Here is a 17403-nt window from a genome sequence, read left to right as displayed (position 1 = left end):
AAAAGGAGTCGCTACGTGAATCGTGCTGGTTAAACTTTCTCAACTTTAACTAAGTTTATATAAAATATGTGCAACATTTATATCCTCAAATAAGTTTATCATGAAAATATATTTAAGGATCTACCTAATGATACTAATTATGTACCATAAATATTAATATTTTGTTAAATATATTTGGTCAAAGTTAAAAGTTGTTGACTTTTTGAAGCGAGAATAACTCTTTTTTAGAGACGAGATACTATCTATGGCTAGTGGTTAATTACTCCCTCTTTGCTAGATCCATGGTGCATCACTTTATCTAAAATGAGTTGATTTCTAAAACCAAACACTCATAAGTGGAAGCTTGAACTTTTGTAAAAAAAAGTGGGAGCTTGAACTAGTCTCCTGCTAGCCCTTGCGGGCAGCAGCCCTGGTACAGAGTCCACTGTGCAGGAGAGTGGATCCTTGAGCCTGGACCCACCTCGCCTTTCTTATCCGCTCGTCTCTCTCCAATCCCGTCTTGACCACCACATTCCTCCTCCCCGCTCCTCCGCACACACTTTTTCTCGCTGCTGCGTCGCGCGCCGCCGCCCCTCCCTCCCTCCCTCGACCTCCATACCACCGGAGAGGAGGATGACGATGGCGGCCTCTGGTGAGCCGCTCCTCCCTCCCTCCCTCCGGGACCTCCATGCCACCGGAGAGGAGGGCGACGACGTTGACTTCCGGCGAGGTGGGTCCTTCTCTGGATTTAAGCCCTCCTCCACCTCCTTCTCTGGATCTGAGCCCTCATCTACCTCCTCCTCTGGATCTGAGCTCTCCTCCTGCTCCTCCTCCTCCTCCTTTAGATCTGGATCTGAGGGACGTGGCGGTGGCTAGGGTTCCGACGAGCTCTGTTGCGGTAGCCTTGTTTTACTGTTGCAACAAGTAATATTTCTTTCTTGCATTAGTCTCTTTTTTTTGATGTTGCATCCTCGCATTGCGCTTTGTTTCTTGTTGTTGTAGTAGCGTTGTTTTGCTTTTGCAACAAGTAATTTTTTTTGTTGCATTAGTCCTTTTTTTATGTTGCATCTCGCATTACGCTTTGTTTCTTGTTGTTGCAGTAGCTTTGTTTTGCTGTTGCAACAAGTAATTTTTCTTTATTGCATTAGTCTTTTTTTTCTGATTTTGCTTTCTCGCATTGCGCTTTGTTTCTTTATTGTTGCAGTAGCTTTGTTTTGCTGTTGCAACAAGTAATTTTTTTGTTGTATTAGTCTTTTTTTCTGATGTTGCTTTGGCCTTGTTCGCTTCTCTTATCATCCGTCTTTTTCAGCTTGTTTTTTCAGCCGAAACAGTATTTTATCTCTCACAACAAATCAGCCAGAACAGTGTTTCAACTTGTTTTTTCAGCGAAGTGAACGGGGCCTTTCTCGCATTTGCTTTTTGTTCTGTTTTTGTTGCAATAGCCTTGTTATGCTGTTGCAACAAGTAATATTTATTTGTTGCATTAGTTTTTTTTTCTGATCTTGCATCTCGTATTGTAGTAGCTTTGTTCTGTTGTTGTAGTCGCTTTTGTTCTGATGTTGCAGTAGATTTGTTCTGATGTTGCATCTCGCATTGCGCTTTGTTTGATGTTGTAAACAAGTAATATTTTTGATGGGAGCGTGGTGAGGATGCGACGCACCTAGCGTGGACGTGGTGGGAGATGGCTGGGGGACAGGCAGAGCGGCGAGATGGCAGGATGGCGGCACGGCGGGAGGTCAGGGCCGCGCGCGACGGTGGGACGGGCTGCTGGGATCGAAACGAGTCTACTGTTCGGTTGTGCGGCTTACGTGATTTCTTTTGTGGGGGGCAGGACACTGGGACGCGAGTGTGTGTGTGGGGGGTGGGGTGGTGGGGGAGGCGAGACACTCAGGACGGGGCTCGAGGTGCGTCAGGACGCCCTCCTGAATCCGGGCGTCCGGCGCTTTCATTTCGGAGTCGAATACCGCGTAGCCGTCGTCGTCGTGTTTGCCTCTCCATCCTTGGAGCTTGGATTTGGATGGATGGACTATAAAGACAAAGCTCCCGCGTCTTCTCCCCAGTCCGTCTCCGTGTCCGCGTCATGAAGGGCAACGGGGGGCAACCCGCTGTCCGCCTCGGTCCCCGCTCTCCTTCTACCTATAAGCCGAGGCGGCCGGGAAGCGTCGCGCGCCACGAATCATCTTGTTTTGTCCGCTCTCTGCCTGATTTGGAGTTTTGGTTGATGCTGATCTCGGCGAAGTGATCGAGGAGGCGAGAATCCCGGCTGCTGTTCTTGTAGTTACTCTTGCTAGCTGCTGTCGAGAGGCAGGAGGAAGCAGGATGCTGTACTGCGTGGTGACCGCGGCGGCCGTCGCCGGCGGCGAACAGGAGGAGGTGCGTATCTTCTACCAGCAGTACGGCCATGGCGCCACCAAGGTCCTCCTCATCATCGGTAGTACATTCTTCTTCCTCCTCTTCTCTCTCTTTTTGTTGTTTCCTTTCGTTTTCTCATCCACTGAATTGAATCCTTTGCGTTCAATTTAGTGTCACCGTTGTCCCTAACACCAAGGATGGTCCCAATCGGATCGCAGGGTTCGCCGGGACGTACGAGTCGTGGGCCCCGCAGGTGAAGGGCCTAACGGGCGCCGTCGAGCCCGTCGTCGAGGTCTGCTGCTTCGACAACCGCGGCATGGGGCGTAGCTCCGTCCCGGCGCAAAAGTCGTAGTACACGTGCGTGCCCGCATCAACGTTTCCCTAGCTCTTTTGCTCTTCTCCACTCGTTTTTGGCTTGGCGACAACGACGGAGATTCTTGCATGCTGTATCGTTCTGGTTCTAATGATGTCGCTCGCTCTTGCTCAATCCTTGGCATCGCAGGACCGTGATCATGGCCAAGGACGTGCTAGCGCTCATGGATCACCTGGGATGGCGAAGAGCGCATGTCTTCGGCCACTCCATGGGTAAGACAATTCCTTCCTCCTCATCCCCACTGCAGGTGACTGAGTCTGAGTGGTCATCGGTCTTCCTGATGTGATGACTGACCACTCTGACCGATTCTGGAATAGGTTCCATGATAGCTTCGAAATTGGCCGCAATGGCGCCGGACCGGGTCGCGTCGCTGGCGTTGCTCAACACCACCGGAGGAGGAGGCTACCAGTGCATCCCAAAGGTAGGTGTGGTCGCCAGCAATACAGATACTGCAAATCATGTCACTTTTTAGCACTTCTCTTCAACCCGTTCAGAAAAAAAGCTCCATTTGTTTGTGAGTTGAGTCACAGTCACTTGGAGAATATTTTTGTGTTTTTTGTTGTTGTTGTGCGTTGTGTTGTGTGTCGACCGTTCCTTTTGGCAATTGATTGATTCTCTGGCTTACGGGTGGCGTATTATTGGGCCACAGAAAATTGACCAAAACATGGTAAATTCAAAGGTGAATTCAAAATCTGCTAGCTAGCTGACATCGACAGAGGAAGAGTCAACATTCGCTAGAATCAACAGTTGGTAATGACTTCGCCACACACACACACGCAAGGGAGACATGGGTGAAGCTTCTAGTTTGTAGCTTTAATTCAGTGGTACAATATGGACATTGAATGGGACCGTGACGCCTAAGAGGGGATGAATTAGACAACTTAAAATTCGAACTCTAAACTATGATCTCTTTTTCTAACCTTAGCAAAACCTATACAAAGATAAACTATCTAAATGTGCAACTACGGTTTTGCTAGTGTGTTGCTATCTCTACCGTAAAAAGGAGTTATGCAAACAATGTAAATACGAAAGCTAAAAGTAAGGTAGAGATATACAAACTCCCGTCGACGACTTTGGTATTTTTATCGAGGTATCGAGAAGCGCGCAAGCTTCCTCCTAGTCTTCCTTGGAGCCCCTCGTAAGGAATCACTCGTAAGGACCAAGCTCTCGGTTGGGTAACTCCATGGATAGCACCGGGCCTTCCCCACGCGCAAGTGGGTCTCCGGTGTGCCTTTCGGTAAGCCTTTCCCGGACCGCTCCTCGCCGTCTTCACTATCAAGCTTCTGGCCCAACCGCCACGGGCCTTGTTCCCTTCGGTACACGGTGGCGGCCACACCACAAACGCGGTTGGTGTGATCTCGCAAGACTATAAGCCCCTCGATGTACAACAATGGTGCGCGCAAGCAACGAGTGGTAAGAGGTATGAAAACCTCACTAAACACTAGGCCTAAACCTAGAGCAAGCGCATAAACGGTGATCTAATCAACCTAAGCACTTCGTAAAGCACCTACGCTAATCACCTAATGAATCACTAAGCACTATGCAAGTAGAGATCACTAAAATAGTGTATCAACACCCTTGGTATGTTTCCTCAGCTCCACTATACTCAAATGGCCGGTTGGGGGTCTATTTATAAGCCCCACTGAGAAAGTAGCCGTTGGGAGCGAAACCCAGCTTTCTCCTACCGACCGGACGCTGCTGTCGTCCTGACCGTTGAGCGCGCGCGCTGATCGGACTCTAGGCAGAGTCCGGTCATCATTGATCGGACGCGTCCGTTCGGGCTAGCGCCGCTCTGGAACCTCTCTGGAAACGATCGGACGCTGCACTTCGTGCGCCCGGTCGTCCAGTGTTGTTGCGTCCGATCACGCTGAAAACATTGCCGTGACGATGAACAGTGTCATTGGTGTGTCCGGTCACTGCTTTGCTCAGCGTCCGGTCACTGCTACCGACGCCTGGTGTTGTCAAGCAACTGATCGGACGCGTCCGGTCCTTATTAGGGCCGCGTCCGGTCACCTCTGCCGAGCTCGTTTCTTCGCGATCTTGCGTCCGGCTTGGTTTCCATCTTCGTGCTTGAACTTTGCTTGATATTTTGGGTCTTCTCTTGTGCTTCTAGGGTCTTGCTTATGGTGTTGATCCTGGGATCATCATGTCGTCTTCGTCCAAGTCACGTCTTGCATCCTATTAAACTACAAAATAATTATTTGCAAATTCATTAGTCTAATTTGGTTGGGTTGGTTATCAAACACCAAAATCAAAGTAAATGGGTCTAGGGTCCAATTTCCTTACAAACATCTCTGGTAGACAGAAAACCAAAATGAATTATAGTTACTTTCAGAAAAAAGGAAAATTAATTTACCTTTTTGATTTTCTTCAAAAAAAATTACCTTTTGATTTCTAGCTGCTGATATTTGTTGGAAGGATAGGAGTAGGACGATCTTTTTGGGCCGCGATCACGACCTCCTTATATATACGTTAAATTTGAGAAAGCTACGGTGATTTTAAGTTTTGGACCATTTTGTGCCAAATGGATGATGCTCCTTGGATAGACTCATAGACATATCTATGTTGAACAATTTGTCGGGATCCTTCCACTGGTTACAACTCAGAACACTACATACATACTTCAACACAACTTTGGCCCTTTTCGGTATTTCTGCAAATCATGGTTTCTTTTTTTTAAAAAAATAGTTATTTAAAGTTTCGATGTTTTGTGTTTTATAACTAATTAAAAATTAATCCACTCATGTTACTGACAAAAGTTCGCATTTACCTCTACAGTGCATTGGTTAGCCACTGTTTTCAATTTGGGTGTTGGTGAATAACTATTTTCTTTGCTGCTGTCACTGCACTTGCGCTTGCGTTGACCCGGTTTTTAGGAGTAAGCTCGTCCTAATGCCAATGACATTTTCAATTCCAGATTGATTGGCACACGATATCTCTTGCATGTCATTTTCTGAGAGCAAGAACGCCAGAGCAAAGAGCCATTCTCGATCTTGAAGTCCACTGTACGAGGGTTGGTGACCACTTCTCTTTTTCTTTTCCCCTCGAGAATACGATTTGCTTATGCCCACGCAAAATTTGTCCAAGGGGATAAGCTGATTTAAAAATCATATCATACTGCAGGAATACCTTGAGGAAGTTATTGGAACAAGTACCAGAAGACAGATGCTTTATCAGGTAAGAAGTTATGAACCATTGAAGAACAGTGAAGGAAGTGGAACTCTTTAAGTGTTAGCCCATATATCTGTTTAACATGATAAATTTCTTTAGTAAACAGGAACATGGGATTATTGACCTGTCCTATAAAACCAGATTTGGTGACAACAAATAGGACAACATTTGTAATATCTGGACAAGAACGCCTATAGAAGTCAAAGATACAAAACAACCCATAGAATTATATATCTGATTAAGTATGTGATTATCAGACATGTATAATATATTTTCTTTTCAGGAATGTGTTAAAGGTCTGTCATTCTGTGGCATTTGAGGGGCAAATCAATGCTTGCTGGACACATAAGCTCTCTCCGACAGAATTAGACAGGATTCGCTTCGCAGGTTTCCTTGTTCTAATTATTCATGGCAGGTAGCTGAAAAAACTCGCACAATCCATTATTGTCCATTGATCGATCCACACGATACTGATCAGCAATACACTCTTGACATTTCATCAGGGATGATGTCGTTGCTCAGTTGTATCGTGCAAGGAGGCTTGCACAAAAGCTCCAGCCTGCCGCTAAACTGGTTGAGCTCCACGGAGGCCACCTTGTGAGCCATGGAAGACCAGCTGAGGTATACAAAATATTGCATTTATGTAGTGATGGAGCTATTGTGTCACACATATAACTGATAAATTCCTCTGCAGGTTAATATGTCACTCATGGAGATGATAAAGGCATAGAAATCAAATACAGACCTAGAGGAGTGGTCAAACCTTCCAAACAAGTCTGATGGTCTTCTTCTATCTGGATCAGCAAGTTGTCTTACCAAAAGAGACGATGACAGAGTGAATTACCTCGTCTTCACATACAATCTACTCGGGAAGCTCCAACTTTTTTTTCTCTTCATCGTTGGAGTGTCCTATGTTATTCTTGAACACGTGAGGAGAGTTGTAAGAATTTTGAAGCCTGTCAGGGTGTCTGCTTCCACCTTATAGGTAAACACTGTTTGACACATTCCTTGTTCAGTCATTTTAAGTTGCTATATATTGGTATTGGTAGACTGGGAATTGACAAGAAATTTACCTTGCAGAGTAATTAGCAAGTCAACTATTGCAGTCTAAGTTCTCCTTGCTTCGGGAAACTGTGAATTTATAAAGAGATACAGTCCCTAGTACATCCGGCAAAAATGTTGTTGCAGAAGCTGGGCAAGTGAGCATTACAGGCGGTCCTCCAAGCAATTGTTTTGATGAATGTGTGTTGCATTGTACAGTAGATTTGTAGTACCACTAAAATGAAGTACATATCCTTCTCATCGGAATGCTTTCTCCGTTTGCAGAAATGCTATACAACACGCATGTGTTTTAGTAAAAAAAAAACACATGATTTTTTTTGTATCTTTCTCCCTCTCTCTTTCTCACCGGTGACCACCGGCGCTGGCGACGGCGACTGGCGAGCACGCCCTGGCGCCCACGCCAGCGCCAGGTGCGCCTCCCCGCGCCCGCGCTGGCCATGGCAGTGGCGGTGGCGGCGGCGGCGGCAGATCTGTGATTTGTCCTTCCATAGAAAAAATTGTGATATGTGATCTGTGGAGGCTAAAGGTAGAAGAAGGGTGGAGGTTGTTAGATCTTAATCCTATGGCGTAAAAAAATTATGTATTGAAACTGTATAAAACACATGGTTGTGTAGTAGACGGACTCGAGCCAAAACAGCTCCAAGAAAGGATTATAGTAACTCATGTAGTTGGCTATAAAATAACTTATTCTGTAGCCACTTTGAGTTACAATAATTACTATGTTAATTTACGAGATTATAGTAACCCCTTGCTAAGTAGTTTACTATAACGTTATGGTAAATATCTCCATGTGTTATAGTAACACAACTATCGTAAATTAGTATATAAAATTATCGTAAATGGAGGTGGCTACAGAATATACTCTCCATATATATATATATATATATATATATATATATCACATAAATTTTGAACAAATGCAAGCGTTGCAAAATCTGATTGGACTTAACGAGAAAACAGACTAGCATACAAAGGATATATTTTTTTCTTTAGAGAAATGATTAAAAAGTTTCGATCTCAGCTGAGCCATAATAACACATTTAGAATTCTCGAGTGTTTATTCGCAATCATTTTGAGTATTCAGTTCGTTTACAGCGGCATCAGGCGCCGTGGCATCTGACATAGCAAGCTATACATACATTGTGAACAACAAGAACATTAAAAAATGAGTCGCGAACACGTCTCAACTCTCAAGCACACTCTTGACGTACGATGCATTGGATTTTGTCTTGAATGCCATGCTCAAGTCAAGCTCACGTATAGGCCACCCTGCTGCTGCTGGTGCGCGTGCTGACACCGAACCGCGGCGGGGTCCAGTCCCCTGTGCCGCTCGAGTCCGGGCTGTACCCGGCGATTGCACTGCCGTTCTGGCCCGAGCTCGACGTGTCTCCGGCTAGCCCGCCGCCGGACCGGCTCCTGGCGTGCGTCGGTGTAGCCGACGGCGGCACGGGACGCGCCTTGGCTCGAGCGGACCTTGTCGCGGCCATGTAACCTGGGATCGCGGGTGGCCGCCCGTGCGCAACCGTGGCGGCCTGGTTCAGTGGGCTCCGGGACGTCGTCTCCATCTCCACCGTCTTCTCCGACATGCCGTTCGGGAAAGCAGCGGCCGCTGTGACGTAGGACGTCGTCCTGGTGGTGGTGCTCTGGTTCGCCTTGGCGTGGTCGGGCGCGTGCTCCTGCTGCTGCGCCTGCGTCGCGGCCATCCAGCGCTCCAGCCAGTGGAAGCCCAGGCCGGCTTTCTCGTCCTCCTGCCGCTGCTCATGCACGCCAAACATTTGTCAGATCGGCAATTCGACATCAGGTAGTAGCTGGTAGCAGAGACACGCGCACCTGCTGGTAGGCGTAGGCGTAGGCGAGCGCCCGCTCCCGGCGTGCGGCGGCGTCGTGCCGGCGCGCGCCCTGGGCCCGGGCGTCCTCCAGGGTGCGGCTACTGCTGTCCCAGGCGCCGGAAGGGCTCCTCCCCACGCCGCCGTTATCCTCGCCTCTTCCGAACCTGCCTCTGCTTCTGCTTCTCTGCTGCTGCAGCAGGTCTGCCACCTCGCCGTCGTCACTGACGTCGTGGCGGCCCTGCAATGCTAGGTCGACGCATGGTGCTCCTAGCAGGGTGGAGCGGCTGGCTGGAGGCGTCACCGGCGGGAGGAGGAGGAGCGGGTGTTGGGTGACACGACGCGCGCGGACGCGGGCCTGGGCTCGGACGAGTGCCTGCATGCAGCGCATGCTGAGGTGCACCTGCCGCCGCACCTGGTGACCGCGCACCAGCGCCTGCAGGCGCACCAGGCCACGTAGTGCGCGCAGGGCTCGCCGGGCCTGAAACAAACCAAAATTTGGATTGGAGAGATATAACATGTACAAAATCTCCTCGATCTACTCTTTGTCGACGAAATCAGTAGCCAAAAGGTACATGCTACAGACTGTTGTCGAGTAAAAAAAACTTCAATTGGAGGGTGTAGTAAAAAAACAAAAGGATTTTGTATATACTAACCCGAAGAAAACATTAGTCAACCACTCCAATTTGGATCTCTATTTTTTTTCAAAAATATTCTTTTTTATTGAAAAACCAGATAAGTCCTACTAAGCTGGTCTCATTTTGGATGTTGTATTGGCAGTTGGCACCCATTTTAGAAAGGATTGTCTCCGCCATGCCCAGGTGAAAAACTTATCTCCTACACACATTTGTGAGCATGTTATGACTTCTTCACCTGCCTGCCTATCAGCAGAGTATGTAGCTAGGAAAAGCCTTTAGGTGCCGTTTGGATATTGGGATAGAGGGGATGGGAGAGGGAAACAAATTACATAATCCGTCGGTACTCCACGAGACAAAATTTTTAACCCTAATTAATCTGTCATTAGCACATGCTTACTGTAGCAAAACATTGTCAAATCATGGACTAATTAGGATCAAAAGATTCGTCTCGTAAATTAGTCGCAAACTATGTAATTAAATTCGTAATTAATCTATATTTAATACTCTATATATGTATCCAAACATTTGATGAGACAGCGACTAAAATTTAGAAGGGACAACCAAACACACCTTACTATGACTAGGATACAATATTCTAACATGCCTCCGATTTGAGTGACTCAGATTTATTAGCACACAACGAAGGCCTGTGGATCCGATCCACTTGTGTCATAGAATGCCGTGGTTCTATTCTATTTAATTTGTTATATAAGGTTTGTGAAGGGTTAAAAATATATTTTTTTTCATAAGAAAGGTACTACTAATTGTTTTTCAGTGGTAGCGCTCCAAGACAAATCTTAGCAGACAAAATTGTACTTCTACGTACAACTATTACTCTACATCGACTTCAGTTAGGAGCCAGTTAAAAGAGGCCAAATTAAACACATAGCGGGGAGCATGTGAGGTCGAGCAAAAGTTGCGGTGGGTTACGGTGGACACATTCTGTGTGTGAATGTTAACGGCAGCGCCCATCTACCCAAACCAAGGAACGGAACCGGTCGTGCCGTGCGCCCCATAAAAGCGCACTTACTCAGCTCGGCAGGGCTGGTCTGGTAGGTGGCCGTTGCCATGGCATGCAGATGCAGGCACTAGCACTACTGGTACACATGGCCACCGATGGAATTGATGTACGATCGATGATTCCACAGCAAGTCACCGTTGTTGTCATTCTCGCCAAATCTCCCTCCCTACTTGTGCTGTAAGCAAGCGATCTGCTGCTTGATCATTCCCTTGCAGCTGCCTCCATAGACCTGCCTGCCACCTTATAAGTCATCACCTGATTTTAACGCCCGATCTTACCTTGCTTCCCCCATCATTAGCACGAGCTGAGTAGTATTGTGTCAAAAATTAAACAAGGGCTCTCCACCTACTAGGCTACTAGTCACTGACCGACCAGTCACCTTTTATGCTTCTTCTCGCCATCGTCCACACCCTCTTCTTTTCCTGAATATATGTTTTTTCTGCAGCTGTCAAACTGATTGGCCCTTAGCCAGCACGTAGTGTGTAAGGACGACCCTAATTGCAAGTCCTTGATTAGGATGCCAATGTTTGCTCTCCCATCCAGAAGGGATACATCATATGATGCAGATTAGCATGTACACACAATGATGCATTGAAATTTTGAACAATGTATAATTCGGATGGGAAGGGAAACTGAAGTTGTATGTTGAGCAGACCAGTGATATGGACCTTAGCTTGGGGGCACGTACGTACGTACCAGGTATCCGCGGTAGTAGGCCTGGATGCGCACGGCGGCGCGCTCCTCCCGCGACAAGCGCCGGAGCGCCGCCAGCCGCACCACTCTGGCTGCCGCCTCCGCCGCGGCCACGGCGGCCTCGGCCGCGGCCGCCAGCGCCCGCGCGCGCTCCATGTCGTCGGCCAGCAGCAGTTCCTCCGCTTCTTCCTCGTCCTCCTGACGACGACCATTCTTCCTCACTGCTGCTGCCAGTGCCGCCACCTCCGCATCCCCGCCCTCGTTGTCGTTGCTCGCCTCCGCCGACGTCTCGGACGCCGGGAAGTGCTCCAGCAGCAGCACCTCCGGCTCCTCGGTGGCCTCCTCCTCGACGGCGCCGTCCTGACACGCACGCACAGCATGCAAAATGCATCACGCACGGCACGGCGGCACGACTCGCTCACCATCGCCACGAATATGACGATCGCAGGCTCGCAGCACCATGGCATGGCAGCCGATCGAAATGCTAGCTAGCTAGCTCGTCAAGAACTGTGGATGTCAGAACGGGAAATCGCATTGGCAAGTGCGGGGCGCCTACCTGTTTCCCGTGCTGCACGGCATCCTTGTCCTTGGACGAGGTGGTGGCAGAGGAGGAGGAGGAGGCGGACGGCCGGAACACCTTCCTAACGGCGGCGAACCAGCCGCCGCCGCCACCACCTGCCGTGTGCTTCTTTCCCATGCCTGCCTGCCCGCGCGACGGGCAACGATGGCCCGGCTGGCGACGAAATCTGCCAATCTGGAAGCGGGCCGGAGCGGCGAGAGGAAGGAAGGAGGCAGTGAATGGAGGCGACGCGATGGCGCCAATTTAACGCCCACCCGCGCGAGCTCTGCTTGTGGGGCCGGCGGTGGTATAGTGGTCCTCTCTGCATGCGGGCCCCGCATCACAGGTGAAAGGACGGAGCAGTTGGGTGCTAGTGCTATACCAGATTTTCCTGTCGTCGGGTACTCGTGTCGCTGCTACAGTTTTACCGTCTCTCTGATCCTTGGAACGGAGTTCTGTTTAACTCTGAACTCTTCCTGTGGAACTAAAAAAAAATTAATTCCTTATTAATATAATAATAGCTCAAAAACCACTGGGCTTTGTGACAAATTTTACACCCGCGAAGTTTGGGTGTTGTTGAAGATAGTCAAAGACACTTGTAGTTGTAGGCGCAGTACAGGACTACAGGCTGCAGGGGAAGAGCTCACATGCAGGTGGAGTGGAGGTGGACTGACTGTCTGACCCCGATTCAAGTGAAAAAAATCTGGTCACTGCTGCGCAGGGATTGCTGAGTAGGACGACGCGAGCATGCTGGTGATTTTGAGCCGCCAATCTGCGTTTAGCTTAGCTTGGAGTCTACACAAAAATTATACCCCTCCCAGCTAGGAAACAAAAGACGAGGCTTAGCTTAAGACAAAGGATGCCTTAGTAGCTAAAATCCATCATACATCCCGCAGGTGGTACGATATGGTTGGGATCTCTATCCATAGATAAAATCATGCTTGCATTTTTTAGTTAAAAGCAGAGACTTAATCTCGCAATCCCGTGCAAGGAAGACATTAATTTGTTAGCATTTACTTAGGGTTAGGAGCTTAATTAACAGAGGACCTCTAGGTTTAATTAGTGTTGGGGGCAGGTTCGAATCCTTCATACCCCACTCGGTCCTCCGTCGTCTGGGCCTCACAGTTAGAGGCAGGTGTCGCCATTTCGCGAAGTTTGCTAGATAAACAAACATGGACAGCTAGGTATTTCATTCAATAAACCCTTATTAAGTAATTCCTTTCTCAGTTCTAGCTTCTATGGAACAACAACTATATTATACATTATACAGAAACATGCTCCATCGGACCTATGCATATAGCCAAGATCATGCAAACAGAAGAATCTGAAATTTCTGACAACAGTACAGTCATTTAAATAATTGCTGAAACACAGATTTTTTCCCCAACCTCATGCTGCCTAGTGTTGTTTGGTGAGTGTCTAATTTGCCGAATGTCTGTTCCAAGTGCATGTTTGCCGTTCGTGGCACTAGCACTATGGACGAGTGGCGGTGGTTGTGGGCTAACTAGTGTCATGAGTTTCCTAATTTGCTAAAATCATTCACCACGTGCCTTTAGTCAGCCTGTTCGTTTGGCTGTGGCTTATCGTAAACGATCGTAAATTTCCAGCCAGAACAGTATTTTTCTCTCACACAAACCAGCCAGCGGTACTCCTTCACGAACCAGCCAACCGAACAGGCCAATTAAAGTTGCGTGATGAAGGAGCGAAATCCTCGGCCAGCTGTCGAGCAACGATTGGCCAGATTGCGAGCTGATTGAGCTGAGAGGGGCAAGAGGACTAGAGGGGAAAACCCCATAGTAATACTAATACTAGTCAGTAGCCACATGCGCCATTGCATTGCATCGCTGCTTGCTTCATCGCCTCGCCTCACCCCTTCTCCTCATATCGTGTGTGCAACACTGCAAAACAACTGAGTTGATTTGCTATACAAATAGGAGACTATGCTTGCGAGCCATCCAGTTATCCATCCGATGGCGGTCGAGGGGCGACACGGATGTAATGCCCCGGGGGATGTGGCCCCCATGATCAGACAGCCAGAAACATATGACAGATATGTGGCGAGATGATATTAATAATAGGTTTGGGAAGGTGGACTCCGTAAAATGGAAGCAAGGAACCGTTGCATTAAGTTTATAATAGTGATGCGATTGGAGATGCGGCTAGAAGTGCACTTCTCTATTTATCTCATGTACTCTGTTTTAGTGACTACAGTTGTTTGATTGCAGATCGCATTGGTAATAACATTCATAGGAGCATGTGGTGCTGCAAGAATCACTTATATGATGCGCATCGATCTGAAAACATGCTCAGACAACCCCTGTGCAAGTTTAGAGTTTGCAGTAGCAACGGCCTTCATAAATTGGTTCTCTCTCTCGCTGTCTTTTATCCTAAACATGTACTGTGTTTGTTTGCTTCTGCTCACGTTTAGAGCAGTTCAAGCAACCAATTGTCGTTTTAGCGACAACTGCACAGGGGGCGTCCGCCCCCCCTCCCCCTCCCCCAACCCCGTCACTAATCGTGATTTCGTTATCATCTCCCCGTACTGGAAGGTGAGGCACGCATATGAGGCTGTGTTTAGTTCCTAAAAAGTTTTTCAAAAAGTGCTACAGTAGTCATCACATTGAATCTTACGATGCGTGCATGGAACATTAAATGTAGACGAAAAAAAACTAATTGCACAGTTTGGTTGGAAATCGCGAGACGAACGTTTTGAGCCTAATTAGTCCATGATTGAACACTAATTGACAAATAAAAATGAAAGTGCTACAATAGCTAAATTTCGAAATTTCGCGAACTAAACACGCACTGAGGCAATGACTCTGGCATGTCTAATTTTGACTACAGAGTAGAGAGATAACGTGGTGAAGAATTTATGTCCTGTGTGTTTGGAACTGTAATAGTTTCGTTGAGTCCTGTGTACCGTGTCCTGTGAAAAAAATAAGGAACGACTGTTCTATGGAGTATTGAGGTCCTCGGTGTGCTTGGAATTTAAGGGTACGTTTGGTTTGATGGCATGGATTTTAGGATGGAGTTATCCATAGTGGTTGTTTGGTTGGTTCGATAAAATGAGTTATTTTTGTGCCGTTGGATGTGTGAGAGCGCGTGGGACGAGACTAGTTGAGTAATTATTCTATTATTTAAAAATAATAATTACTTAATAGACACTAATAAATATGCACCAACACTAATTTTGTCATGGATAATCACTAATTAAAAATAAAATATGTTAATTAGCACCAGTACTGCTCTAATTGCACACAAAACATGCATTAATCAAAATATTCACACTTATTGAAATTAATCTTACCATCATAATTACTAAGTAATAAAATGACATATTAATAATCTTTAATTTATTTACTAATGACAAAGTGAAGAAGTAACGTTGGTGAAGAAGTCTTGAAATCGTTTTACCCTGTTCGCTTGGCTTATAAGTCGTACTTTTTCAGCCAACGAATAATATTTTTCTCTCACAATAAATCAACAAACAGTACTTTAGCCATGACTTATCAGCCAAGCAAACATGACAATTGATTATTTACTTCATATTTGTAGCTCCTCTTGCTGCGCCTCTCCTCTCTTTCGAGCCCTGTGCCCTGTCGTAGAGCTTGGTTCGTTAGGGTACTCTCGAGTCTCGACGCAGAAAAGAGGGTGTGGTTGGTGACCTCACACGTGACCAAAAAGCTAATGTGCATGGCGGGAGGTTTAACAAGGAGAGAGACGAAAAGTTGAAGCACCGTTTCTCAGAAATGAAATCCTGAAGCTCTCCAACGCACCTAGAAGGCTGGAACTATGATATCTGTGTTGGAAGGAAACAAAACAGGGTGGCTGGCTACCTTCTGGGATTAAAAAAATTTGTTTTTTTTTTTGCCTAGATTTGAGAATTCTGGAAAACGGCCCTTACAAATCCTAAGCCGTCTATACAAATCGATTTGTAAGTACAACTTGGAAATCACCCTTACAAATCGTTGATTTGTAGAGGTGCCTGGGTAGGTGCAGCTGGGCAAATCGCCTCTATATTTTGGTGTGGAGCCGCCCCAGCAGTGCCTTTATGGCGTAGTGATTGATGGTGTCTTAATCAGGATCTTGACAATACGAAGCAATAGGTTGGTTATTAGTAAAAAAAATTTATCATTACTAACTTTTTTTTTCTATTTTTAGTAGGGTTCAGACATTTTTTTTTCCAAATTTTGACCCTAAGAAAACACTGACTAGTCACACTCTAAGCATAGCAATTATATTAAAAGATCTATTAATTTTCATTAAATCTTATTGAAAGAAGGATACTTTCTTCCTTTTTAGGTATTTTTGGAAAAACAGCTCCGAAACCATGCCTACAAAAGGCACCACGCAGATCATGGAATGGTGTACAAGAAAATAAATAAGTAATGGAAACTTGGGTATCTCACAATAAAAATAATAACTACGTGTTAGTTATTCCTAACTCCTAGTTGTTTGATATTCATAACGCAAAAGTTATTGCGCGGGACACTTATTAAGGTATTATCTGCAACTCTGCATCTTTAGCTGTCATTTTTAATTCTTTCTCAATCCAGAGGTCAAAGAACGAAATCACATGGAAGACCAATGGTAAATTGTAGAGTTCAAAATACTAGGTTGTGCGCCCACCCCTTATTTCCCACCGTCCAAAACGCATTGTGATTCGTGCTCCCAATGCCTCACGCACTTTTGGATTCGTGCTCCACTCCCCAATGTGGTGGCCCGGTTCTCCCACTCCATCAGATAAGGGGTGCACGCCCTCCCCATTGTTGAAAATGCAAGTTGTAGCTCTTCAGCCTCGGTTTATGGAAGAAAGTCAACAAACTAGTGCCCGGTGTTTTTTTAAATTCGTAAGAATATGAATATTGAATGATTTGTATTGACCTCTTACGTTGTTTAGAGCAGCTAAGCTCTCAAATCAGGGGCACTACTTTTGATTTGAGGGCCCCTCTACTTTTAAGGACCATGTTTTCTAGATTGTCTCCACCAGTCAGCAGTGGCTCTCAAAACAGGGTCCCCAAATTCATTTTAGTAGGGAACGACACACGGGACCCGTTTGTCATCCAGTTATCCATCCGATGGCGGTCGAGGGGCGACACAGATGTAATGCCCCGGGGATGTGCCCCCCATGATCAGACGGCCAGAAACATATGACAGATATGTGGCAAGATGATATTAATAATAGGTTTGGGAAGGTGGACTCCGTAAAACGGAAGCAAGGAACCGTTACATTAAGTTTATAATAGTGATGCGATTGAAGATGCGGCTAGAAGTGCACTTCTCTATTTTATCTCATGTACTCTGTTTTAGTGACTACAGTTGTTTGATTGCAGATCGCGTTGGTAATAACATTCATAGGAGCATGTGCTGCTGCAAGAATCACCTATATGATGTGCATCGATCTGAAAACATGCTCAGACAACTCCTGTGCAAGTTTAGAGTTTGCAGTAGCAACGGCCTTCATAAATTGGTTCTCTCTCTCGCTGTCTTTTATCATAAACCTATACTGTATTTGTCTGCTTCTGCTCACGTTTAGAGCAGTTCAAGCAACCAATGGTCGTTTTAGCGACAACTACCCTCCCCCCCCCCCCCCCCCCCCGTCACTAATTGTGATCTCGTCATCCTCCCCCCCCCCCCCCCCCCTCTGGAAACCGAGGCACGCGTATGAGGCAATGACTCCGGCATGTCTAATTTTAACCTGTGAAAATAAAATAAGGAACGGCTTTCTG

The 17403-nt window shown here is 46.7% G+C and overlaps 1 protein-coding gene and 1 pseudogene across 1 annotated transcript; one reads left to right on the top strand and one right to left on the bottom strand.

Moving 5' to 3' along the window:
* The first annotated feature begins 2298 nt into the window (after positions 1-2298).
* LOC136471735 (uncharacterized) lies at positions 2299-7036 on the top strand (annotated as a pseudogene).
* Positions 7037-7982: 946 nt separating this feature from the next.
* LOC136471734 (protein IQ-DOMAIN 21-like) lies at positions 7983-11894 on the bottom strand. The gene is made up of 4 exons (XM_066469490.1): positions 11672-11894; positions 11119-11475; positions 8768-9244; positions 7983-8691 (listed from the first exon to the last, which is right to left on the bottom strand). The coding sequence occupies exons 1-4, from the start codon at positions 11810-11812 to the stop codon at positions 8191-8193; spliced, it is 1476 nt and encodes a 491-aa protein (XP_066325587.1). The 5' UTR covers positions 11813-11894; the 3' UTR covers positions 7983-8190.
* Positions 11895-17403: the final 5509 nt, after the last annotated feature.

Source organism: Miscanthus floridulus, chromosome 8 (assembly GCF_019320115.1).
Source record: "Miscanthus floridulus cultivar M001 chromosome 8, ASM1932011v1, whole genome shotgun sequence".
In the NCBI taxonomy this organism is placed as follows: Eukaryota; Viridiplantae; Streptophyta; class Magnoliopsida; order Poales; family Poaceae; genus Miscanthus; species Miscanthus floridulus.
The sequence above is the reverse complement of the archived record's forward strand: the minus strand, read 5'-3'. Positions and strand labels throughout refer to the sequence as shown.

What these genes read in the sequence shown, in the direction of transcription:
- LOC136471734 (XM_066469490.1), bottom strand. Translation starts at nt 11,812, where the DNA reads ATGGGAAAGAAGCACACGGCAGGTGGTGGCGGCGGCGGCTGGTTCGCC. An exon ending in CCGTGCAGCACGGGAAACAG is followed by an intron (nt 11,476 to 11,671) that starts GTAGGCGCCCCG and finishes CGTGCGTGTCAG; the next exon opens with GACGGCGCCGTCGAGGAGGA. An exon ending in ACGCCTACGCCTACCAGCAG is followed by an intron (nt 8,692 to 8,767) that starts GTGCGCGTGTCT and finishes GTGCATGAGCAG; the next exon opens with CGGCAGGAGGACGAGAAAGC.